Source organism: Ahaetulla prasina, chromosome 1 (assembly GCF_028640845.1).
Source record: "Ahaetulla prasina isolate Xishuangbanna chromosome 1, ASM2864084v1, whole genome shotgun sequence".
NCBI classification, from domain to species: Eukaryota; Metazoa; Chordata; class Lepidosauria; order Squamata; family Colubridae; genus Ahaetulla; species Ahaetulla prasina.
Window position 1 is genome coordinate 31496012 of NC_080539.1, and position 21301 is coordinate 31517312.

Genomic DNA, 21301 nt, shown 5'->3' on the forward strand with positions numbered 1-21301 from the left:
CCTAGATTTCAACTGTAATTCCCCTTTTTCCATAGTCAAAAGCTCTTTGTAAGTGATAACTTCCATTTTTTGTAATATATTTATATTCTCTATCATATGTCTGGGGATGGTCCATATTGGTATCTTTCCATCTAACTTATATTGATATTTTTTCCAAATCCTCAACAACGCACTTCTGACCATATTATTCTTAAATGTCTTATCAATTTTCTTGTCATATATTACATATGCGTGCCATCCATATAACAAACCATAACCTTCTATATTCAAAATCCTTTCCTCTGTTAAATTAATCCAATCAGAAATTAAAGTTAAAACAACTGCATCATAGTACAATTTCAAATTAGGCATTTTTAAACCCCCTCTTTCCTAACGTCTTGCATTATTTTTAACTTTATCCTCGGTTTTTTACCCTTCCATACAAATTTATTAATCCCTTTTTGCCATTCTTGTAAATTTGCATCTTTCTTCAAAATTGGAATCATTTGAAACAAAAATAAAAATCTAGGCAAAACATTCATTTTTATAGCTGCCACTCTTCCCAACAATGATAATTGTAACTTCTTCCATTTCTCCATTTCTTTAATTACTTTTCCCCACAATACCTCATAATTGTTTTTATATAATTTTACATTCGATGCTGTAATGTATACTCCTAAGTATTTAACCTTTTTAACTACTTCATATCCAGTTATTCTTTCTAATTCTTCCTCTGATGTGTATTCATATTTTTAATTATCATTTTGTCTTCTGTTGATTCACTTTAAACCCAGATACCTTACTATACTGATCAATTGTCTCCATCAAATATACAGCTGAATGTATTGGTTGAGATAAAGAAACAACCAAATCATCTGCAAACGCTCTTAATTTATAATCTTGATTTTTAATTCTAATTCCTTTTATTCGATCTAAACCACGTATCTTACTCAATAATATTTCCAAAGTTAGAATGAATAATAATGGTGACAAGGGACATCCTTGTCTAGTCCCTTTCTCAATCTTGAAAGATTCTGTTAATCCACCATTTACTATTATTTGAGCTGTTTGCTTTTGATATATAGCCTTAATTGCTTGAATAAAATAATCCCCAAATTGCATTTTTCTATTACTTTAAACAAAACTGCCAATCCAATCTATCAAAAGCTTTTCGGCATCCAAAAAGAGGAATGCTGCTGAAACCTGGCTGTTTCCTTCCAAATATTCAAGTAAATTTACAATTTGTCTCATATTATATCTCATCTGTCTCCCCTTAATAAATCCTGATTGGTCATTATGAATTAATTGATTCATCAGTGGCATCAATCTATTCGCTAGTATCTTAGCAAATATCTTATAATCAGTATTTAAAAGCGATATTGGCCTATAATTCTCTGGTTTAACACCATCTCGATCTTCTTTAGGTATTAATGAAATAAAAGCTGTCCTCCATGAAGGAGGAGCTTCTCCTCCTTTGTATTCTGTTAAATAACTCCTTAAGTGGTACAATCATCTCATTTTGTAAATTTTTATAATAAGTAGTTGTCAAGCCATCTGTACCTGGTGCTTTATTCGCTTTAAGCTGCTTAATTGCAAACACTATTTCCTCTGAAGAAATTAATTGATTCAACTCTTCCTTTGATCTACTGTAATTTCTAAAATACCGTGGTCCTGTAAATATCTATCTATATCTTTATCACTAATCACATCTCTAGAATATAACTTAGTATAATATTCTAAAAAGCTTTTTAATCAAATTTTGCTGATATACTTCCTTACCTCTATATTCTATTTTATCAATTATCGTCGTTTCTGTTTCTTTCTTAATAAATATGCTAACCACCTTCCAGGTTTATTAGAATTATTAAACAAATTATGTCTTACATATTGTAAATTAGTTGCCACCTGATCTGCCATTAACATATTAAATTGACCTCTTAATATATTTATTGACTCTTTTGTTTTACTATCTCCTGGATTGCCTACCAATAACTGCTCCTTCCTTTTAATTTCCTCTTCTAGTTCTTTTCGCCTTTTGTGCAGTCTATTTCTATATTTATTATTCATCTCTAATAAAATTCCCCTCATATATGCTTTACTGGTGTCCCAAACTATCTCTATAGGTGTCCCTTTATCCATGTTCAAAGAAAAAAATTCCTTCATTAGAGTTTTACATTCATTTACATTTTGTTCATATTTAAACAAGTTCTCATTCATCCTCCACGACCTCCTGGCCTCTTTTTCCCGATCTAACTCAATCCATACCGGCTATGATCAGACAAGGTTCTAGAACAAATTTTGTCTTCTTCACTCTGAAAAACAAATCATTAGTAATTAAAATGAAATCAATCCTAGAAAAGATTGATGTCTGTCAGAAAAAATGTAAAATCTCTCTTTTCATTGCGTTCGCCATACATCTCTCAATTCTAAATCTTCCATCAAATCAAAGAATGCCTTTGGCAGTTTTACACGATTGGAAATATTTCTAAGACTTCTTTTATCTTTCTGGGTATCCATCACTCCATTCCAATCACCCATTAATATATAAGTTTTATAATCCCAAGATGTTATTCTTTTATGTAAAAACTTATAAAATTTTTCTTGTTGTTGATTTGGTGCATAAACTCCTATTAAAAGTATTTTTCTCCCTTCCAATAAAAGTTCAATAGCAATATATCTTCCTTGATTATCCGCTTCAATTAATGTTGCAGATAAATTACTCTTTATATAAACAACTAGTCCATTCTTCTTTTCTGTAGCAGATGCAACAAAATGTATTCCCAATTTCGAATTTATCAAATATTTCTGGTCTAATGTTCTAATATGTGTTTCTTGTAAACATACAATGTCATTTTAAATTGCTTCAAATAATGAAATATCTTTCTTCTCTTTTGTGGTGAGTTTAATCCATTGACATTCCAAGATAAAAGTCTAATTGCCATTATCAGCAATCGGAAACTTTTGAAGCACCAGCCGCAAATCATATCTTTCTTTGGGCCTTGCTCCTCCCACTGTTTCCGTCTTGGTAATAGCAGATTGAGCCTGTTGAGCCTTTTCTTCTTGTTCCTTGCGTTTGACAGCTGCTCTTGTCATCCTTGGCTCTTTTGGAATCTCTGATCCCATCTTAGACACATCCAACGCTTGTAAACGGTCTTCTTCCATTACTATCACTTCTTTTTCTTTAATTTCACCTTCCTTTCTCCTACCATCCGGAGATGGTGGACTTCAGCCTTAAGCACATAAGCATAAAACTCTTGTGCTTTACTGACTGTATTAAGACGATGTGCTTTCCTTCATAGTAAACTATTATACCAATTGGGATGTCCCATCTATACTCAATCTGACGTTTTTAAGTTCGTTCACCAAAAAGCAAACTCCTTCCTACCTCTCAACATTTTGGGGAATTTCCTTTAGTATTAAAATATCTTGGCCGCTTGAATCTTGTCTCCTTTAAAAAGCTTGTAAAATCTCATTTCTCACTGTTCTAGTAGTAAAATAAATAACAATGTCTCTGGGAAGATTTCTTTGTCTTGCTATCCAGGAATTCACACGATAAATTTTATCAATATAAAGGCCACATCTGCTGGCGAACTGCCAAAATCTCTGCAAAGGCCTCCGAAAAATTTGCTTCAAATTCTCATTTTACATTCTTTAAGTCCACGGATTCGTAAAGCAAGTTCCATTGCTCTATATTGTACCAAAACAATTTCATCATCAACTTTATCCATTTTACTTGAACTGCCTCAATCTTATTTTCCAATTTTAAATTAACTTCTTTATTTCTTCTACTTCCTGCTCCAATAAAATCACATTTGATGCCAGACCCTGTACTGCTGACACCAAACCTTCTTTAACTTCTTTATTTCCAGTTTGAATTTCTAACATCTGTTTTTTCATCTCTGACATTTCTTCTGTAATTAATTTAAACTTATCCTCTATCTGGGAAGTTTGCCAATTCATAGCATCGTTAAGAGATTCTTTCATAAATTCTTTCAGGTTATCCTGAAGTGCTTCCAAATTTAATGATTTTGTATCTGCTGTATGTGCTGGAGAGACTTCCGGTGTTAATGTTCCTGGGGTTTTTGTAACAGTTGACTTTAATTGTTTTGCTGCCATCTCTTAAAATTTCTCTTTAACTTAATATTACGTATAAACCTTTTAAGTCTTTTTTTTTTTTTCCAGTCTCAGTATCTCTTCTCCCTTCTCATTACAATGTTTAAAAAAAAAAAAAAAATTTCCAGCTGGCCTCAGCTATAAACAACAGACAGTGAGACTTGTAACACTTTCGTTTTCAACTGTATAGCTCATTAAAGAACGATCGGCATTTTCACTTTGAAATCAGATCCAAAACTTAAAAAAAAAAAATAACAGGGAATTGATTGATTACTTGCTTTTATAATTAGAGCTCTCCTGTTTCTGTTCAGTCCGGTATTATCTTCTTTAAGTTAAAATTGGTCCCGGCTAATATTACGTATAAACCTTTTAAGTCTTTTTTTTTTTAAATCAGTCTCAATATCTCGATCTCTTCTCCCTTCTCATTACAATGTTTAAAAAAAAAATTTCCAGCTGGCCTTCAGCAATAAACAGCAGACAGAGAATTGTAACACTTTCGTTTTCAACTGTGTAGCTCATTAAAGAACAATCGCCATTTTCACTTTGAAGTCAAATCCAAAACTTAAAAAAAAAAAAATAACAGGGAATTGATTGATTACTTGCTTTTATAATTAGAGCTCTCCTGTTTCTGTTCAGTCCGGTATTATCTTCTTTAAGTTAAAATTGGTCCCGGAAGTTGGTCGCGGCAATTAGGTCTGCCGGAGCAGGAAAAAAGCCTCAGATCTGGAGCACTTTGAAGTTCTGAGGGGGCTTAACCCTTCGAGCCCCCTGGTATCTTCCAGGAGCTCTAGGGAAGCTCTACCTCTGCTTCCTTTTGCTCACCACCGCTTCTTCTCCCGAAGAGGGGGGTTTCCGAACTGCTGGACAGCTGATTGTCGCTGTCTTAGCAGTCCAACATGATCCAGAGGTTGGTGACCAGAAAGATCACCTCCATTGCCAACGGAGCCAACCAGGAAGTCAGAGTCAGGTATTCTCATAGCTATTTTCACTTTTTATTTTAGCAACCATCAGTCATTACAACAGACCACTCATTACTTTGCATTTGCACATCTTCAAATCTCTCCATTCTTTGCCCTGTATTTAACAAATATTCCATCCCATTTTGTCATTTATCTGTGACTTTCAATCATTCACTCTATTTTTTTTTGGTCAGATCTGACTTTCTTGATTTTTCATACATTAGTTTTCAGAGCAGTACTCTGCATTGCATCACACCATCTATCGGACATCCATTACAAAACATTTGCGTTCTCAGCCTACTACAGTGGGGCATTATTTGTATTCAAAGTATACAGGTAGTCCTCGACTTACAACAGTTCATTTAGTGACCAAAGTTACAATGCTACTGAAAAAAGTGACTTATGACCATTTTTCACACTTACAACTGTGGTAGCATCCAACGGTCACGTGATTTATATTCGGATGCTTGACAACTAGTTTACATTTATGACGGGTCACAGCAACCAGAGGTCATGTGACCCCCTTTTGCAACTGTCTGACATGCAAAGTCAACGGGAAAGCCAGATTCACTTAACAACTGTGTTACTAATTTAACAATTGCACGGATTCACTTAATAACTGTGGCAAGAAAAGTTGTAAAATGGGGCAAAATTCACTTAACAAATTTCTCACTTAGCAACACAAATTCTGGGCTCAATTGTGGTTGTAAGTCAAGGACTACCTATACACACTTTTACACTCCCCCAGTGAGGACATCACAAATATCACCACAAGCATTCCTTGTACATTTATACAAAAATCATTAAACAACCAAGAATGTGCCACAGATCTGTTTCTTGTTTCTTTGCTCAACACTGAACCATTTGCTAAGCATTCCATGTAATCTTATGCATGCTTTATTTTCATTGAATACCACTTTAAATCTCATTCATCAACCAACTTTTATCTCCTCATTTGTGGAAAACATAAGTCAAGCCCATTTATTTAATTATACACTTTCACTAAATTAACCAGTAAATACATTTTATTACATTCATGTTTCTCAATGAGCAACTGAAAAGCAAAATTTAATTCATATACTCATTTCCTGGTATAAAGCTGGACTGCACTTCCTCGTTGTGATTGCTGTTATAACTTGTACTTTTCAAAGATAATTCTACTTAATGCTTTCCCAGCTACATTTAACAAAGTAATCCTGTCTAGTCTTCCATACACTTTTATTACTTTACTCTGTTACTAGTAATGGCCTTCTTCCAATAGTCCAGCACAGATGCAGGCTTCATTAAACAAATTACATAGCAGCTTCTTTAAAAAATTACATCCATTATTCTAATGTTATTTCATTTATAATTCCTATTCTTGCAATTTTGCTATTTTAAACATATCCACAGCATTTATGCCGTCCTTTTCAACATATTTGTTGACTATTTATAGCATTCTTTTACACTGTACTCTTTAACATCATTACCACCATATTGATCTCTAAAATAATATTTCCAGGACTGTCTCACTTCAATTTTATCCCAAATTATGTCATCACTTTTATTTTGAATCCCATTGTTTCTGGTGAATGTTCTTTATTTAGCCTTTTCCACCCACTTTACAAAGCAATTTTTATTTTATAATTGCTCTGAATTTTCTCTTCCTTTTAATCATAACGTTGCTCCCTTTGATTATATTCTTTGCAATTATCTTCTCCTCCCTGGATACCTTGTGTTTTTGAAACAAATTATCTTCTCCTAAATACATATACATAGCAGTCACCATTCTCATTCATTCTGATATCACTAAATGTCCCAATCTGTTTTTCTAACCTTTGTGATCTCATTCCCATTCATGTCACCTAACACAGGGGTCTCCAACCTTGGCAACTTTAAGACTTGTGGACTTCAACTCCCAGAATCCCTCAGCCAGCAAAGCTGTGGTTATGTTTAAAAAGTTGGCTGAGGAATTCTGTGAGTTGAAGTCCACAAGTCTTAAAGTTGCCGAGGTTGGAGACCCCTGGTCCAGAGGGCAGGAACAAAACCAGTGGTTAAAACTAAAAGGAGAGAGGTTCAGACAGGAGGAACTTCCTGACTGCACATGGTGTTTGCCAATGGAACAAGCTTCTGCATTAAGTGGGGAATTTTGCTTTGCTTGAAGTCCATAAGTGACAGGTGGACGGTCACCCATGACAGGTGATGCTGGTGAGGTTGAGTTGAGTTGGAGGTTCAGAAAGATGACCTCTAAAATCCCTTCCAACTTGATCATTCTGTAGTTTTATGATACTTTACATCAGGGGTGTTAAACTTGATTTCGTTGAGGGCTGCATCAGGGTTGTGTTTGACCTCAGGGGGGCTCGGGGTGTGTGTGCATGGCCAGGGTGGGCAACGTCACTTGTGTCAGCACCTGTGGTGGCCTGAGTGCTTTACCAGCGAAAACGGAGCTCTATATAGATAGATATTCCTCCATATACAGGTAGTATATACACTTATGACCACAACTGAGCCCAAAATTTCTGTCGTTAAGTGAGACATTTTTAAAGTGCCCCATTTTGCTACCTTTCTTGCCACCATTGTTAAGTGGACCACTGGAGTTGCTAAGTTAGTAACACGATTGTGAAGTGAATGTGACTTCTCCATTGACTTTGTCAGAAGGTCACAAAAGGGGATCGCATGAGCTTGGGACTCATAAATATTTAACCAATTGGCAAGTGTCTGAATTTTGATCACATGATCATGGGGGAATGCTGCAAAGGCCGTAACTGTGAAAAACGGCCATAAGTCACTTTTTTCAGTAGCTGTTGTAACTCTGAACAGTCAGTAAATGAAGTGTTGTAAGTTGAGGACTATCTGTATACTCCGTTCAGACGTATCTCTTTCTCATGCATATATTATATATCATCTTTATTTTTTTTAAAAAGACAAGGTAGAAATTAGGGGTTTTTTCATATTAAATACAAAACAGCAATAACATTTAGACTTATATACCACTTTACACTGCTTTACAGCCTTCTTTAACTGGTTTTACAGAATCAGCATGTTGCCCCCAACAATTTGGGTCCTCATTTTATTGACCTCAGAAGGATGGAAGGCTGAGTCAATTATGAGCCTGGTAAAAGGAGGCTTATTGACAAATAAACACACAAAGACATAGACAGTCACATACACATTCCTCAGGGATTTCAATTCTGGCATTCTAGACTAAGCCCATTTCCGGGTCCCAGTTGACTGGAATGAAAAATGTAATTTTTTTTTCCCTAGGTGGAGGTGGGGCTGTGAAAATGGAAAGCAGTGCTACTTCTGTGCAGGGATAAATCTTCCACTTCTCTCACAAACACATGGTCCCAATTATCCAAGCCAACGGCTCTCTTTGTACAGCTGCAGCAGTTTGAGATATTGTTTCTTTAAGCACTGTTTAAGTATTTTCCTTATATTTCTCCCCTGGGAAAAAATCTGGTTTGTAATAGGCTTTATGCAAACAAATATATATATAAAAATAACAGAATCCATGGGGAATCTCTTGGAATACATGGAAAGGGGTGGATTAGTGCACTCACTTGTGCAATAAAATGGTTGCTTTCAGAGGGCAATAAGATAGAATGTCAGGAACAGCAGTTACTGCTATACATTTCTAAATATGAAAAGAAGCCCATTTTCACTTTTAAAAAAGCTAAAAAGTTGGAGAGATTAAGTGAGTGTGAAAGGAGACTTGGCCTCCTTATCTTGTCTTTGTGTCGCATTTCAACCTTCTCATGCACCCAGGAAGAGATGCAAGCATAAGTAGTCATCACTTAACAATTACTCGTACAGAGAGAGTTCAAACTTCAGGGACAGCACTGAAGAGGGGGCACTTACAACTGGTCCTTAAGCTCCAGCTATCATGTGATCATGAAGGTGCACCATACTTGGCTAGGCATCTCAGCATCTTGCAGTCATATGATTGCCATTTGCAACTTTCACTGCCAACTTCCAACAAGAAAAGTCAATGGAGAAACTCCATTGAGTGCACATTGAATTTACTGCTCTATACTGCTGTAATGAGGATACACTTGGAATATTGCATCCAGTTTTGGTTGCCATGATACAAAAAAAGATGCTGAGGCCCTAGAAAGAGTGCAGAGGAGAGCAGCAAAGTTGATAAGGGATGTGGAGGCTAAATCATAGAATGACTAGGTGGCTCAGTGATTAAGACACTGAGCTTGTTGATCAGAAAGTTCGGCGGTTTGAATCTCTAGTACAGGTGTCCTGTGTGAGCAGGGCGTTGGACTAGATGACCTCCAAGGTCCCTTCCAACTCTTTTACTGTTAAAGTGTAGAACATATGTGATCATCATCATCATCTTCTTTTAATGACCCCATAGTCCAGTGATGGCGAACCTATGACACGCGTGCCACAGGTGGCACGCATAGCCATATTAGTGGGCACGCCGGCTCAGCTCCAGCGCACATGTGCACACCGGCCAGCTGATTTTCAGACCTTCTGGGCCCACCAGAAGTAGGGAAACAGGCTGTTGGGTCTGCAGGGGGTGGGGAAGGCTGTTTTCGCCCTCCCCAGATGTATAGAAGGGATCTGGAGCCAGGTGAGAAAGAAAAACGGGCCTACTGGGCCATCGCGTGCCAGGAGCAGGGGGAGGGGAAGTGCATGCGCATGCGCAGGGTGGGGCACATAGAATTATGGGTGTGGGCACGCGCATGCGTGAATCTTACCCCCACCCCACCCTCACCCCATCCTGGCACGCGATGGCAAAAAGGTTAGCCATCACTGCCATAATCCCTTGAGGGGTAGAGTCTTGGCAACTGAATGGAGCTGAATGTTTACTGGCTGGATGCCCTTCCAATCGCCAATGAGAAGTTTGGTTCAGCAGATATATTCTCATTGTGCCCAGAGAGAAAAATATCTACCTCTACCTAGGTTCGAATTCACAGCCTCCTGATTGTGAGGCGAGAGCTCCACTTCTAGGCCACTGGAGCACTCAATGAACATATGTGATGAATGTTTTTTAAAAAACCTAGGCTGAACTTAAGTTACCATGGCCACCATTGTGATTTTATTTTTTTTAACACACCCTATGGACACCCCTAATATGACCCACAGCCATCGTAAAATATCTGCAATTGTATAGTTTTTACTTAGGCAATTTGTATATTCTATACTGTGTACGTACTGAACATGTTTCAAAATACATGTGTAGATATTAAACAATAGATCATTAGGTCTTTGGAGCCAATCTAAGCTTGGTATAACTGCAAGGGAACATGGGATTGGGTTGTGGGCTTGTAGGTTTAACTTTGACAGACAGTCAAACACATCTATGAATAAAGACAGGCGGTCAGGCATCTGTTAGCAATTCATAGTTCATGCCTCCACTTAACGAGTACTTGAGCTGCGCTTCTACGAATAGTCAGGGTGACGGGCCAAGCAGGACACTTCTAAACCCAAAACCCCTGGTTTTCCTCTGAATTAAATCCATTTGTTATTAGGCCAAACATGAAAAAAGTGTATTTCCTCCCAGAACATTTTGTAGTCCTGGTTAATATTCAATTCTGCGATGTCTCCACTGTGTATATCAGTCTGGAGATAAAACTGTATGAAACTGCTGTTCTGGCCAGTGAAATATCCCACTAGGAATGTAGTTGTCTACACCCCACAACCAAAGCCTGTGAAGATGACTCTGGAGTAAAGACCAGCTGTTGCCAGAGCAGCAACACTGTTATAGTATGTTTCCAACTAAGTGCTATCATTTAGAAGGAAGCATCTGGCAGGAACAGCCAATGGTGACAGCTTATTGGTCAGAATCTGGAGGAAATGTAGAAAAGGCTTGGCTATTTTACCTGCCTCTTTAGTAGAAGTTACAAGAAGTGGATGCTGGGAAAAAGTGAATTGTCTTGTCACTTCTGTTCAGTTGAACAAACTCAGAGATTTATTGTTTGGCAGAGTAATACAGGTAGTCCTCAATTTACAACCATAATTCCTCGCTCAATTATGGTTGTAATTGGTGTTGATTGTTAAATGGATCACCATGGTATTATTGTGCCTGAATTTATTATCTCTTTGTAGTCATCCTCAAGTGAATGCCGCAGGAGTTAAACAAAGCCGTTTTAGCAACGGGAGGTTGTTTTCGGAAACCAGAAATATATTGCCAGAAACTGTCAAAAAATGTCAAAAATTGTGGTCATGTGACTGTAGGATGCTGCAAATGGCTGTAAATGCAATCTGGTTGCCAAGTGCCTAAAATACAATCATGTGGCCATTGGAGAGGGGGGTGTTTGCAGCCATTGGAACTCCAGAAGAGGGTCGTAAATTGCTTTTTGAAGGTCCATCATAACTTCTAATGATCTCTAAGCAACCATGTGTTAAGTGGGGACTACTGGTAAGGGGAGATTCTCAAACACATCACCTTCAGATCTCAAAGAAAAGATGGATATGAATGTAAGAACAGATACATAGATGTTTTGACCCAGGCCCAAGTAGGTAGTAGGAAACTCAGTCAGTGTAAAAACAAGCGAACTTTATTATAACAGCTGAGGATTAACTCATTCTCAGCACAGTCCAACTAAATTAAAGCAAATTCCTCCCAACACAATTCCTCAGTCCTATCACCAACTTTGGTCCAATTAGACAAACTGCCAAAGCCCTTTCTTGGCAAACGTTCAGAAGACACCGATGTGAAACAAATGCCACAAGACAATGCTATCAACGTTGTTTTCTGGCAAAGAGCCCAAACGCCGTTGCTGGTCATTTATGCCTTATGGGAGGGGCCAATAATCTCTTGGCCCTACTCCCGAGTCATCCTCTTTGGTTGAGCTGCTCTTGCCTTCTGGCAGCTCTTCTCATGTGTGCATTAGGAATAGGCTCCTCCTGTTCCTTTGCCTCCCTATTGTCAGCCTCTGGAGGCACCTCACTCCCCGATGACCCTGGCCCTACCTCTGCCTCCAACACAGAGTCCTCATCCCGGCCTTGCCCAGCCTCCAGGACTGGCCAATGTTCTTCCTCAGCCTCATCGCTGTCTGACTCCGTTTCCAGCTCTGCTGGCTGCTGGTGGACCACAACAATTGATTATGAATTGTGCAAAGAGTTCAACTGATTGCATTGAACCACTGAACAGTTTTATTTATTTCTTTAAACTGGTACTTAAAATACTTAATGGTGTTTCTGCAATATTTCATCTTTACATATGGAGGCTTTATGTATTTCACCAGTATTGGTAAGAATAGGCAGAAAATGCTTTTAGCAGGAAATCATTTTTAATCCCATATTTTTATTTACTTCCCCTGTCTCACGACTGCACAGCTCTTACTTTGGAAGAGGGTATCATCCGCTTGATGAATGGCTCTGGTCCTCATGAAGGACGAGTGGAAGTCTTTCACGATCGACAGTGGGGAACTGTGTGTGACGATGGATGGGACAAGAAAGATGGGGATGTGGTGTGTCGGATGCTGGGTTTCCGAGGTGTTGAAGAGATTTACAGAATGGCCGTATTTGGACAAGGTAAGAAAATAAATACATTCCTGAGATTAAATAAATTGCACTGATGGTAGAATTCAGCCCAGAAAACCGATCTAAACAACTTAGTGTAAGGGTGTTAACGTAAATAAAACATAGTTTGTGGTACCTTTGTTGTAGAATGTTTATCAAACTGGATTCTTTGACAACTTGGTTAAATTTCACTAGACTCAAAGGGAAAAAAAAATTTCCCTTAGGGACTAAGAAACAAAAACCTGATGAACTCAGCCATCTAATCCTGCCTCAGTGCTGTTTTTTGGAAGCACGTTTTCTAAGATCCAGTGCTAAGAGTGGGGCTTATCAGCTGATGCCCAGAAGCCCCATTCCTCTTGCTAAGGAGTTTCTGGAAATTTGTAATTGTTGTTCCTTAATGATCAGGTTTTGCAGCCTGAAGAATTCCACACTTCCATTCATTTTCTTGGAGAAAGTTTTCCCATGAATATATAGGGTTGTTTGTTAGGATAAATCCAGGATCATAAAAAGATAAAAAAGATAGTGATTTTATATAAATGTCCATGTAGGATTGTTTGGCAACAATACAGAAGTAGTTTTTTCCTTATTTTCTGGGATGTTTTTCAACTTCTCTGTCCCTGAGAGGTCATAGAAGACCTGTCCAAGTACTAACTAGGTCCAATTCTGCTTAGCCTTTTGAGCTCAGAGTTGTTTAGTTGTTGGCACCAAAACATAACTCTGGAAAATAGTTTGAACATTTCAGTGTCTGTAAGAAGTGCCAATTCAATTTCCAATTAAAGGGAATTCATCAGGATTAGAAAGAACCTCCATAACTGAGTCCATTCAACACATTAAGCATATTGGGCTAATAAAACTAGGCTGCTCTAGGCTGGACAAATCTGGAGGACCATCAGAGGAAAGTAGAGAGGCAAAAAAGCTCAGTCCCTTGGTTAACGTCAACTTAGTCCCTGAGTTTTTCCATCCCAGATCTGCAACCTTAAGAAAAAGCAGGTGCAATGGTAGCCTCTTCCTGCCAGCTTTATCAGGCTAGACCAAATAGGAAAGAGATAGGCTAATTCTGCTTTATTGTAAAGCAAACATTAATAGAATGTTGTAAATTTGAGAGTACAATTCTCCCACCATCTCCTTTATTTATTTATTTATTTATTTATTTATTTATTATTTAGATTTTTATACCGCCCTTCTCCCGAAGGACTCAGGGCGGTGTACAGCCAGATTTAAAACAAAAACAATATACAGATTAAAACAACAATTAAAACAACATATTATATTAGTGGCCGAAAGATTTAAAACCATCAAATTTGACCCATGGTTAAAATACCCCAATTAAATTATTAAAATTCAAGAAATTTAAAAATTAAGCCAGTCCCACTTGGATAAACAAATGCGTTTTCAACTCATGGTGAAAGGTCCGAAGGTCAGGTAATTGACGCAAACCAGGGGGAAGTTCGTTCCAGAGGGTAGGTGCTCCAACAGAGAAGGCCCTTCCCCTGGGGGCCGCCAGCTGACATTGCTTGGCGGACGGCACCCTGAGAAGACCCTCTCTGTGTGAGCGTACAGGTTGGTGGGAGGCATAAGGTAACAGCAGGCGGTCCCGTAAGTACCCGGGCCCTAAGCCATGGAGCGCTTTAAAGGTGGTAACCAACACCTTGAAGCGCACCCGAAAGACCACAGGTAGCCAGTGCAGACTGCGCAGGAGCGGTGTTACACGGGAGCCACGTGTGGCTCCCTCAATCACCCGCGCAGCTGCATTCTGGACTAACTGAAGCCTCCGAGTGCACTTCAGGGGTAGCCCCATGTAGAGAGCATTGCAATAATCCAGACGGGAAGTGACTAAAACGTGAGTGACCGTGCATAAGGCATCCCGGTCAAGAAAGGGGCGCAACTGGCGAACCAGGCGAACCTGGTAAAAAGCTCTCCTGGAGACGGCCGCTAAATGGTCTTCAAACGACAGCCGTCCATCCAGGAGAACGCCCAAGTTGCGCACCCTTTCTGTTGGGGCCAATGACTCGCCCCCAACAGTCAGCTGCGGTTGCAGCTGACTGTACCGGGTTGCCGGCATCCACAGCCACTCCTTTAAAGCCCAGGAAACTAGGAAGAGCCCCTTCTGAACCTCTTGCCCTACCTAACACTATCCAGCTTCTGCCTATGCTCTCTCTTATCTGACTGTCTATGGCAGGGGTGTCAAACTCACGTCGTCATGGCAGGGTCATGTGACATGTCGGGGCTTTTTCCTCCTTTGCTAAACCGGGCATGGGCGTAACCAGTATGTAATGCATCTGGCTCATCAGGGCTGTCTTAACAGCATTATGGGCCCCAGGCAAAGCAGCGTACTGGGGCCCCTACGACAACTACTCACAGGAATAAAAATGTAAATTGTCGATAAAATTAAACATATATTTATTTTATTGGCACTTCCAACAAAATTGGTGTTGAAAAACACAATAATACTCAGTAAGCCATACAGTTGCTGTATTTATATGATGCAAGGTGCATTGAAGGGTTAACATACACAGATTAGTATGGGGCCCCTAGGCTCATGGGGCTCACAGTCAAGCACCCATCAGGTCCATGCATTAAGACAGCCCTGCGGCTCATGGGCTGGGAGTTTGACAGCCCTGGTCTATGGAGCTTCTCAATCATCCAGGTCATGGTTGTCCCAAAGATGCTTTTTCAAGTGGCAATTGGACTTTCTGGACCAGGAAGTCCAGTTACCTGTTGAAAAAGCACCTTTGAGATCACTTATCTGACCATTCCCTCTTCAACCCATCTCTTCACCCAACTTCTATCCCAGGTACCAGTGGTGAAATCCGCTTAACTTCGCTAACGGTTCGGGAACCATGCACAGATGGTAAAAAAATGGGACATAATGATGTCCCGGCAGGTGAGTGGAGCCTTCTGCCGCTGGTGCTATTGGTTCGGCAAACTGGAGGGAACCGGGGGGATTTCACCGCTGCCAGGTACCATTATGCTTCTCTGATGCCCATTCTTTGCCCTCATCTTCACAAAATCTCACCCCTACAGCTATCAAATCTGGGCTAGAAAATTCTGATGAGGTTCTTTTTCCCAGTCCGTATTTCACAGCAGCTAAGAATTTGAGTTAGCGTTTTTGTATCTCTTTGCTACGTTTTCTAGGGAACATCCAGATTTTTGCAGCCCCCAACATTTTTGTAGCCCAATTGTGGAGTCAAAAGAATAATAGGATAGTAGAACAGAATGAAGGATGAAGCAAAGAAGGGAAAAGCTCTCATGCTACTATCACATCTGTGCACCCTACACTTACAAGAGGAGCACTTAGAGTCTCTGATGGTTTTTTGATGGATTGCTCTTAATTGCTGTTGTCTTCTTGTTGCTCTTCTCTTTCCCGAATGAAGAAATGAGAGGGGAGGAGAATAAGTTTACAGTATCATGTCTGTGAGGATTCTCAGTCATCCAGGTCATGGTTGTCCCAAAGGTACTTTTTTCAAGAGACAACTGGAGTTCCTGGTTTTTCTTTGAAGAATTTTTGCTTCTCCTCCAAGAAGCTTCTTCAGAACTGAAGAAGCTTCTTGGATGAGAAGCGAAATGTCTGCAAAGAAAAACCAGAAACTCTAGTTGCCTCTTGAAAAAAGCACCTTTGGGACTTACAGTATCATATACTGCCAGCAAAGATCTCCTGCCCAAAGAGATACAGGACATGTTCACCAGTGGTGGAATTCAATTTTTTTTACTACCGGTTCTGTGGGCATGGCTTGGTGGGCATGGTGTGGCTTGGTGGGCATGGCTTGGTGGGCATGGCAGGGGAAGGATACTGCAAAATCCCCATTCCCACCCCATTATGGGGCCAGCCAGAGGTAGTATTCACCGGTTCTCCAAACTACTCAAAATTCCCGCTACCAGTTCTCCAGAACCTTTTCAGAACCTGTTGAATTTCACCCCTGATGTTCACTCTGCTGTCTTCTAGCTGTCATTCGGTGTGTTCAGCTCAGCTCAGTTCAGATGACAGTGTTGCTTTGGGGCCCAGAGAGCTTTAATTATTCCCCCACTATAAAAACTTTCTGTTAATAAAAGTTTCACTCCAAACCTGGCATGTTTAAGGCGTTCACAAATTGCTTTATTTTTGTAAGTTAAGGAAAACAAGACACTTGAGATTGCAAGCCTATTGCACAACTCTAAACGTCAGTGTAGTGATCCTCCAATATTACTCATGTTTTTTTCTAAATGTCCCAGGTTATGAGAAACAGGAACTGGGGAAAATTTTACAAGTTCCCAGATTTAGATGACATAAATGTTTAGCTGCATGCAAAGGTTTTCCCTGTGGTGCCTTTCTAACTGATGGGCTGGCATTGCACATGTGTTTGTGAGGACCCACGCACTCTTTCCAGAGAGAGGGGGGCACAAGAGGTGTTGGAGGAAAATTGTTCCACACACAAAACCTATCCCATGTGATGGAAAAGGGAATATCCCAGTTGGATCCAAAGCATAAAGCAATGTTAGCACCAACCCACTGTTTTTTATTGTTTTTTTTTTAAGAAGAGGAAAACATTCTTATTCACACACTTCGATATTCATATGACCAGCTTATAGGAATATGTTTAGGGATGTGAACAATCCCCAGCCATTTTATGGTTTTCAACCAGTATGTGTTTTTGCATAGGAAAGAAAATCACTTTCACCCATAGCTGTGTTCACAAAACATGCTTATATATATATTATATAAGCATGTTTTATATATTAATATATTATTATTAATATATTTATATATTAAGCATATATATATTATAAGTATATGTATGTATGTATGTATGTATGTATGTATGTATGCATGCAGGTTTTGGTATGTTCGGGTCTTTTCCCGTGTAAGATTGAAAGTATTTAGGCAACGTTTCGATGAGATCTCACTCATCATCTTCAGGCTTTGGTTTTGTTCTTATGTGTTCTTATGTGAGCAAATATATATTCTTATGTGTTCTTATGTGAGCAAATATATATATATATATATATATATATAGGTCTTTGGTTGTTCGGGTTTTCTCCCGTGTAAAATTGGAAGTGTCTTGGCGACGTTTCGACGAAGTCTCATTCGTCATCTTCAGGCTTCAGCTTCGTGCTTCTGGGAGCAATGTGTGATCGCAGCTGTTTCTTCCTTTTAACTGCTAGTGGGGGTTTGAACTGATTGGGTGGGAGCTTGGCTGTGCTCTGATTGGATGGGGGTTTTTCTGTGCTCTGATTGGCTGGGGGTGTGTCCTGTGTTGGTGGGGGCTTGGTTGTGCTCAGTCTAATCTGTGCTGCAGGGGATTTGAGCTGGTGAGCTGCACTGCTGCTGTTTGGCTTCGTGTTCGTGGTCGTGCTACATCTTCGTAGTGGGTGTCAGTCTGCTGCATGTATGGATTGGAGGGTTTGAAATGGCTAATGTTGCAGCTGCGGTCTGGCTTTTGGTCCTTGGTCGTGCTTCCTGATCAGTGTGGGTTTGGGTCTGCTTTCTGGGTGGATGTGTGGTGGTGACATCCTGTGTGGACCTCGTGAGTGTGGGTCTGGTGTCATTCCTCGTGTTAGGGACACGTTTGTCAATAAGGGCAGGTTTCCAAATGGCTGGTAGGCGGGAGGTATCATCTCGTTTGTTCATGCTGTGTGGGCGTTTTTCTATCTCAATGGCTTCTCTGATTATTCTGTTGTTAAAGTGTTCAGTTTTGGCGATAGTTCTGGTCTTTTTAAAGTCAATATCGTGTCCTGTGACTTTAAAGTGTTGGACCAGGGAAGTGTTGGACCAGGGAAGAAGTTGGTTCCTCTTTTTTGAATGAGTTCTTGTGTTCTTCAATGCGTGCACTTATTCTTCAGAATAAGTGTATATATGTATATATGTATATATGTATATATGTATATATGTATATATGTATATATGTATATATATATATATATACACACACACACACACACACACATACACATGGCCTGCTAAGCTGGGTTCATTTTAACTTTGCCTAGGTTTTGTGTGGCTTAGCCTTTTTTTAAAACTCAACCTCTTTAAATGGTTTATAGTTCAATGAATTATGCAAGTTATAAAATTTAAATAGGTTGTTGATAATCAGGAGATAGTTAGATGGAAGACTGATGGATGGATAGATGATAGATAAGCTAAATGTCAACATAGAGAATCCAGTTTTACTGCTAAGAAGTAAAGCCTAAACATAATTGAGGTACCTGTGCACTCCCATTATTGAGTCTACTATGGATGGGTTGTTAAGATTATAAGAAAGCTGTTATTAGCTGTTGCTATTAAACACGATTAATGTGTTTTATATAAGTTTGATTCCTATAGTAAATGCTAATTTACAATAGCATAAACTAGCAACAATTATACAGCAACAACTTTCCTGAACTGAAGGCTAATTCTAGCATCTCATGGTGCAGAGTTTGGTCCAAAACATCTGTTGATCTTTCAGGCAACTTACAACAGAAAAGGGCTATAGTGCTGTCCTCCAGTTATTTTTGAAGAGAAGTTTCCCAAACTTACAGAATTCTGGTGGATAGAATTCCTATTTTTTCTGGTCACTTGGACTTGAAGAGGAAACTGGCAGCATGTTTCTTAGTTTTACCCAACTTCCCAGTTCAAAAGCTTTGCAAGTGGCTGCGTCAGAATTCCATTTTTTATTTATTTTATTTATTTGTTTATTTTGAATTTATATCCCGCCCTTCTCCGAAGACTCAGGGTGGCTTACATTGTGTAAGGCAATAGTCTCATCCTATTTGTATATTTATATACAAAGTCAACTTATTGCCCCCCCCCCAACAATCTGGGTCCTCATTTTACCTACCTTATAAAGGATGGAAGGCTGAGTCAACCTTGGACCTGGTGGGACTCGAGCCTGCAGTAATTGTAATTGCAGGCAGCTGTGTGTTAATAACAGGCTGCATTAGCCTGGTGAGCCACTTCCCAGCCCAACCCATGGGTTGCACAAAATGTCACTGCTTCATTCTTTTTACATGGAATATTTCTGTTCCGATGGCATGTCAGGCAAAGAGAAATAGGTGAAAGCAGCTGCCATATTACTTTCTCACAGCAGTTGAAAATATCAGACTATTGATTTGAACACCGACTGGTATACCAAAACACCAATGTTTTTACGTATATAAGGAATCCATGCAAAGCTTAAAGGTGTATCTGTCAGAGCATTCAGGCTTTATATAGCAAAATTCTTTACTCTAAACCTACCAAAATCTCAATTTCCAGAATATATTTCAAAACAGTCAACATTTTTTTTATTTTGCAGAACAAGAGAGTGTTGTACAAGTTGAGCTTTGCTATCTGTAACTGTAGCACGAACCAAGGGGGACAAAGTGTTCTTCACTGATATCATATGATCTTACGAATCCTCTCACTCCTCCTCTATCCGAGTGCTGAGGGGGAGGGGGCTGGATATAGTTCCTCCAGATAAAAGGGTCCCTCCCAAGCAAGTTGTAGTAGCACAGTGTGATGGAATGTTGTTCAGATTCCCAGGAGCATGTGAGTGCATTCCAGAGGAGCAAGAGACAACACAGTTTAGATCATTTATTTGAGAGAAAGAGGGGGAAGATGGCTCCTCCTCAATAGTTACCAGAATATATGTTTTATGCAGGGGTGGGTTTCAAATTTTTTTTTACTACTGGTTCTGTGGGTGTGGCTTGGTGGATGTGACATGGTTTGGTGGGCATGGCTTGGTGGAGTGCAGGGGAAAGATACTGTAAAATCTCCATTTCCTCCCAATCAGCTGGGACTTGGGAGAAAGAGAATAGATGGGGGGCGGGGCCAGTCAGAATTTTTACTACCGGTTCTCCAAACTACTCAAAATTTCCGCTACTGGTTCTCCAGAACTGGTCAGAACCTGCTGAAACCCACCTCTGGTTTTATGGTGCAAGAAGTCTGCATTAGTTTTGGCCAGATGTCTGTAGATGAGGAACAGTAAAAATGCCTGCTTAGAAGAATCTCAACAGGTCTTTCTTGCTTTTTGGAAGCTGACACACAGTCTGTTCTTGGGTGAGGAGATGCCTGGAATCTGGACAGGCAGAGAAGGAAACCCCTCTTTCTCAGGGATAAAGTTTTAATGGAATGGCTCCAGTTTTTACCTTCATATCCAGGGTTAACTGTCCAAAGAGTTTTAAAATCTGCAGTTTCAGTTTATAAACTCAAAGCAGGAATGATCAAGGAAATGGTTTTCATTTTACTAAAAGGATAGTTGAAGTTAATGTTATATAAAACTGCTTGTCCAAGTTAGCCATCGGAGCAAAAGAAATAAGCAGGGAGTAGGATAAGATATAAAACTACTCAAAGCTGAGCTAACAGTGCTTAAAAGAAATAAAGGATCAACCCCATGATTAACTAACATCCTCTACCAGCGTTTACCTTGGTCGTTCCAATACTCCCATGGCATTGTAGGTTTAGGCATTTAATTCTTAGGTCCAGTTGCATATTGGTTTTCTCTACATTCTTGTTTCCTGCAGGAGCTTCCAGCCAATACTCATAGGGAACAAAGACATCACAGGAGTGGAGCCATGTTGCTCTATGATTGGCCAAAATCAGGAGGAGTCTGGGAGCAGCTTTTCAGTGTAAGACGTTTCATTAACAGGCATAAGTTTTTTTATAAGCTGTACGTCACTTCATTGGATGCATAGAGTGGTTAAACCAACACCTGGTCCTGGCTGAGATTCTGTATCAGTGTAGTTGTTCTCTTTCTAATTGAAGGGAACTGTAGTTCATGAAACTTATGCCTTTGAACAAAATGTGTTAGTTTGAAAAGCTGCTCCCAGACTCCTCCTGATTGGGGGAATTAAGGAAC

The 21301-nt window shown here is 39.5% G+C and overlaps 1 protein-coding gene across 1 annotated transcript in view; it reads left to right on the forward strand.

Annotated features, from left to right (window-relative positions):
- Positions 1–21301, forward strand: part of SCARA5 (scavenger receptor class A member 5) — a 130927-nt gene that overhangs the window by 106009 nt on the left and 3617 nt on the right. Inside the window, exon 8 of the mRNA XM_058164748.1 lies at positions 12324–12521. Coding sequence (XP_058020731.1) covers positions 12324–12521 — 198 coding nt within the window. The remainder of the gene's footprint in view (positions 1–12323; positions 12522–21301) is intronic.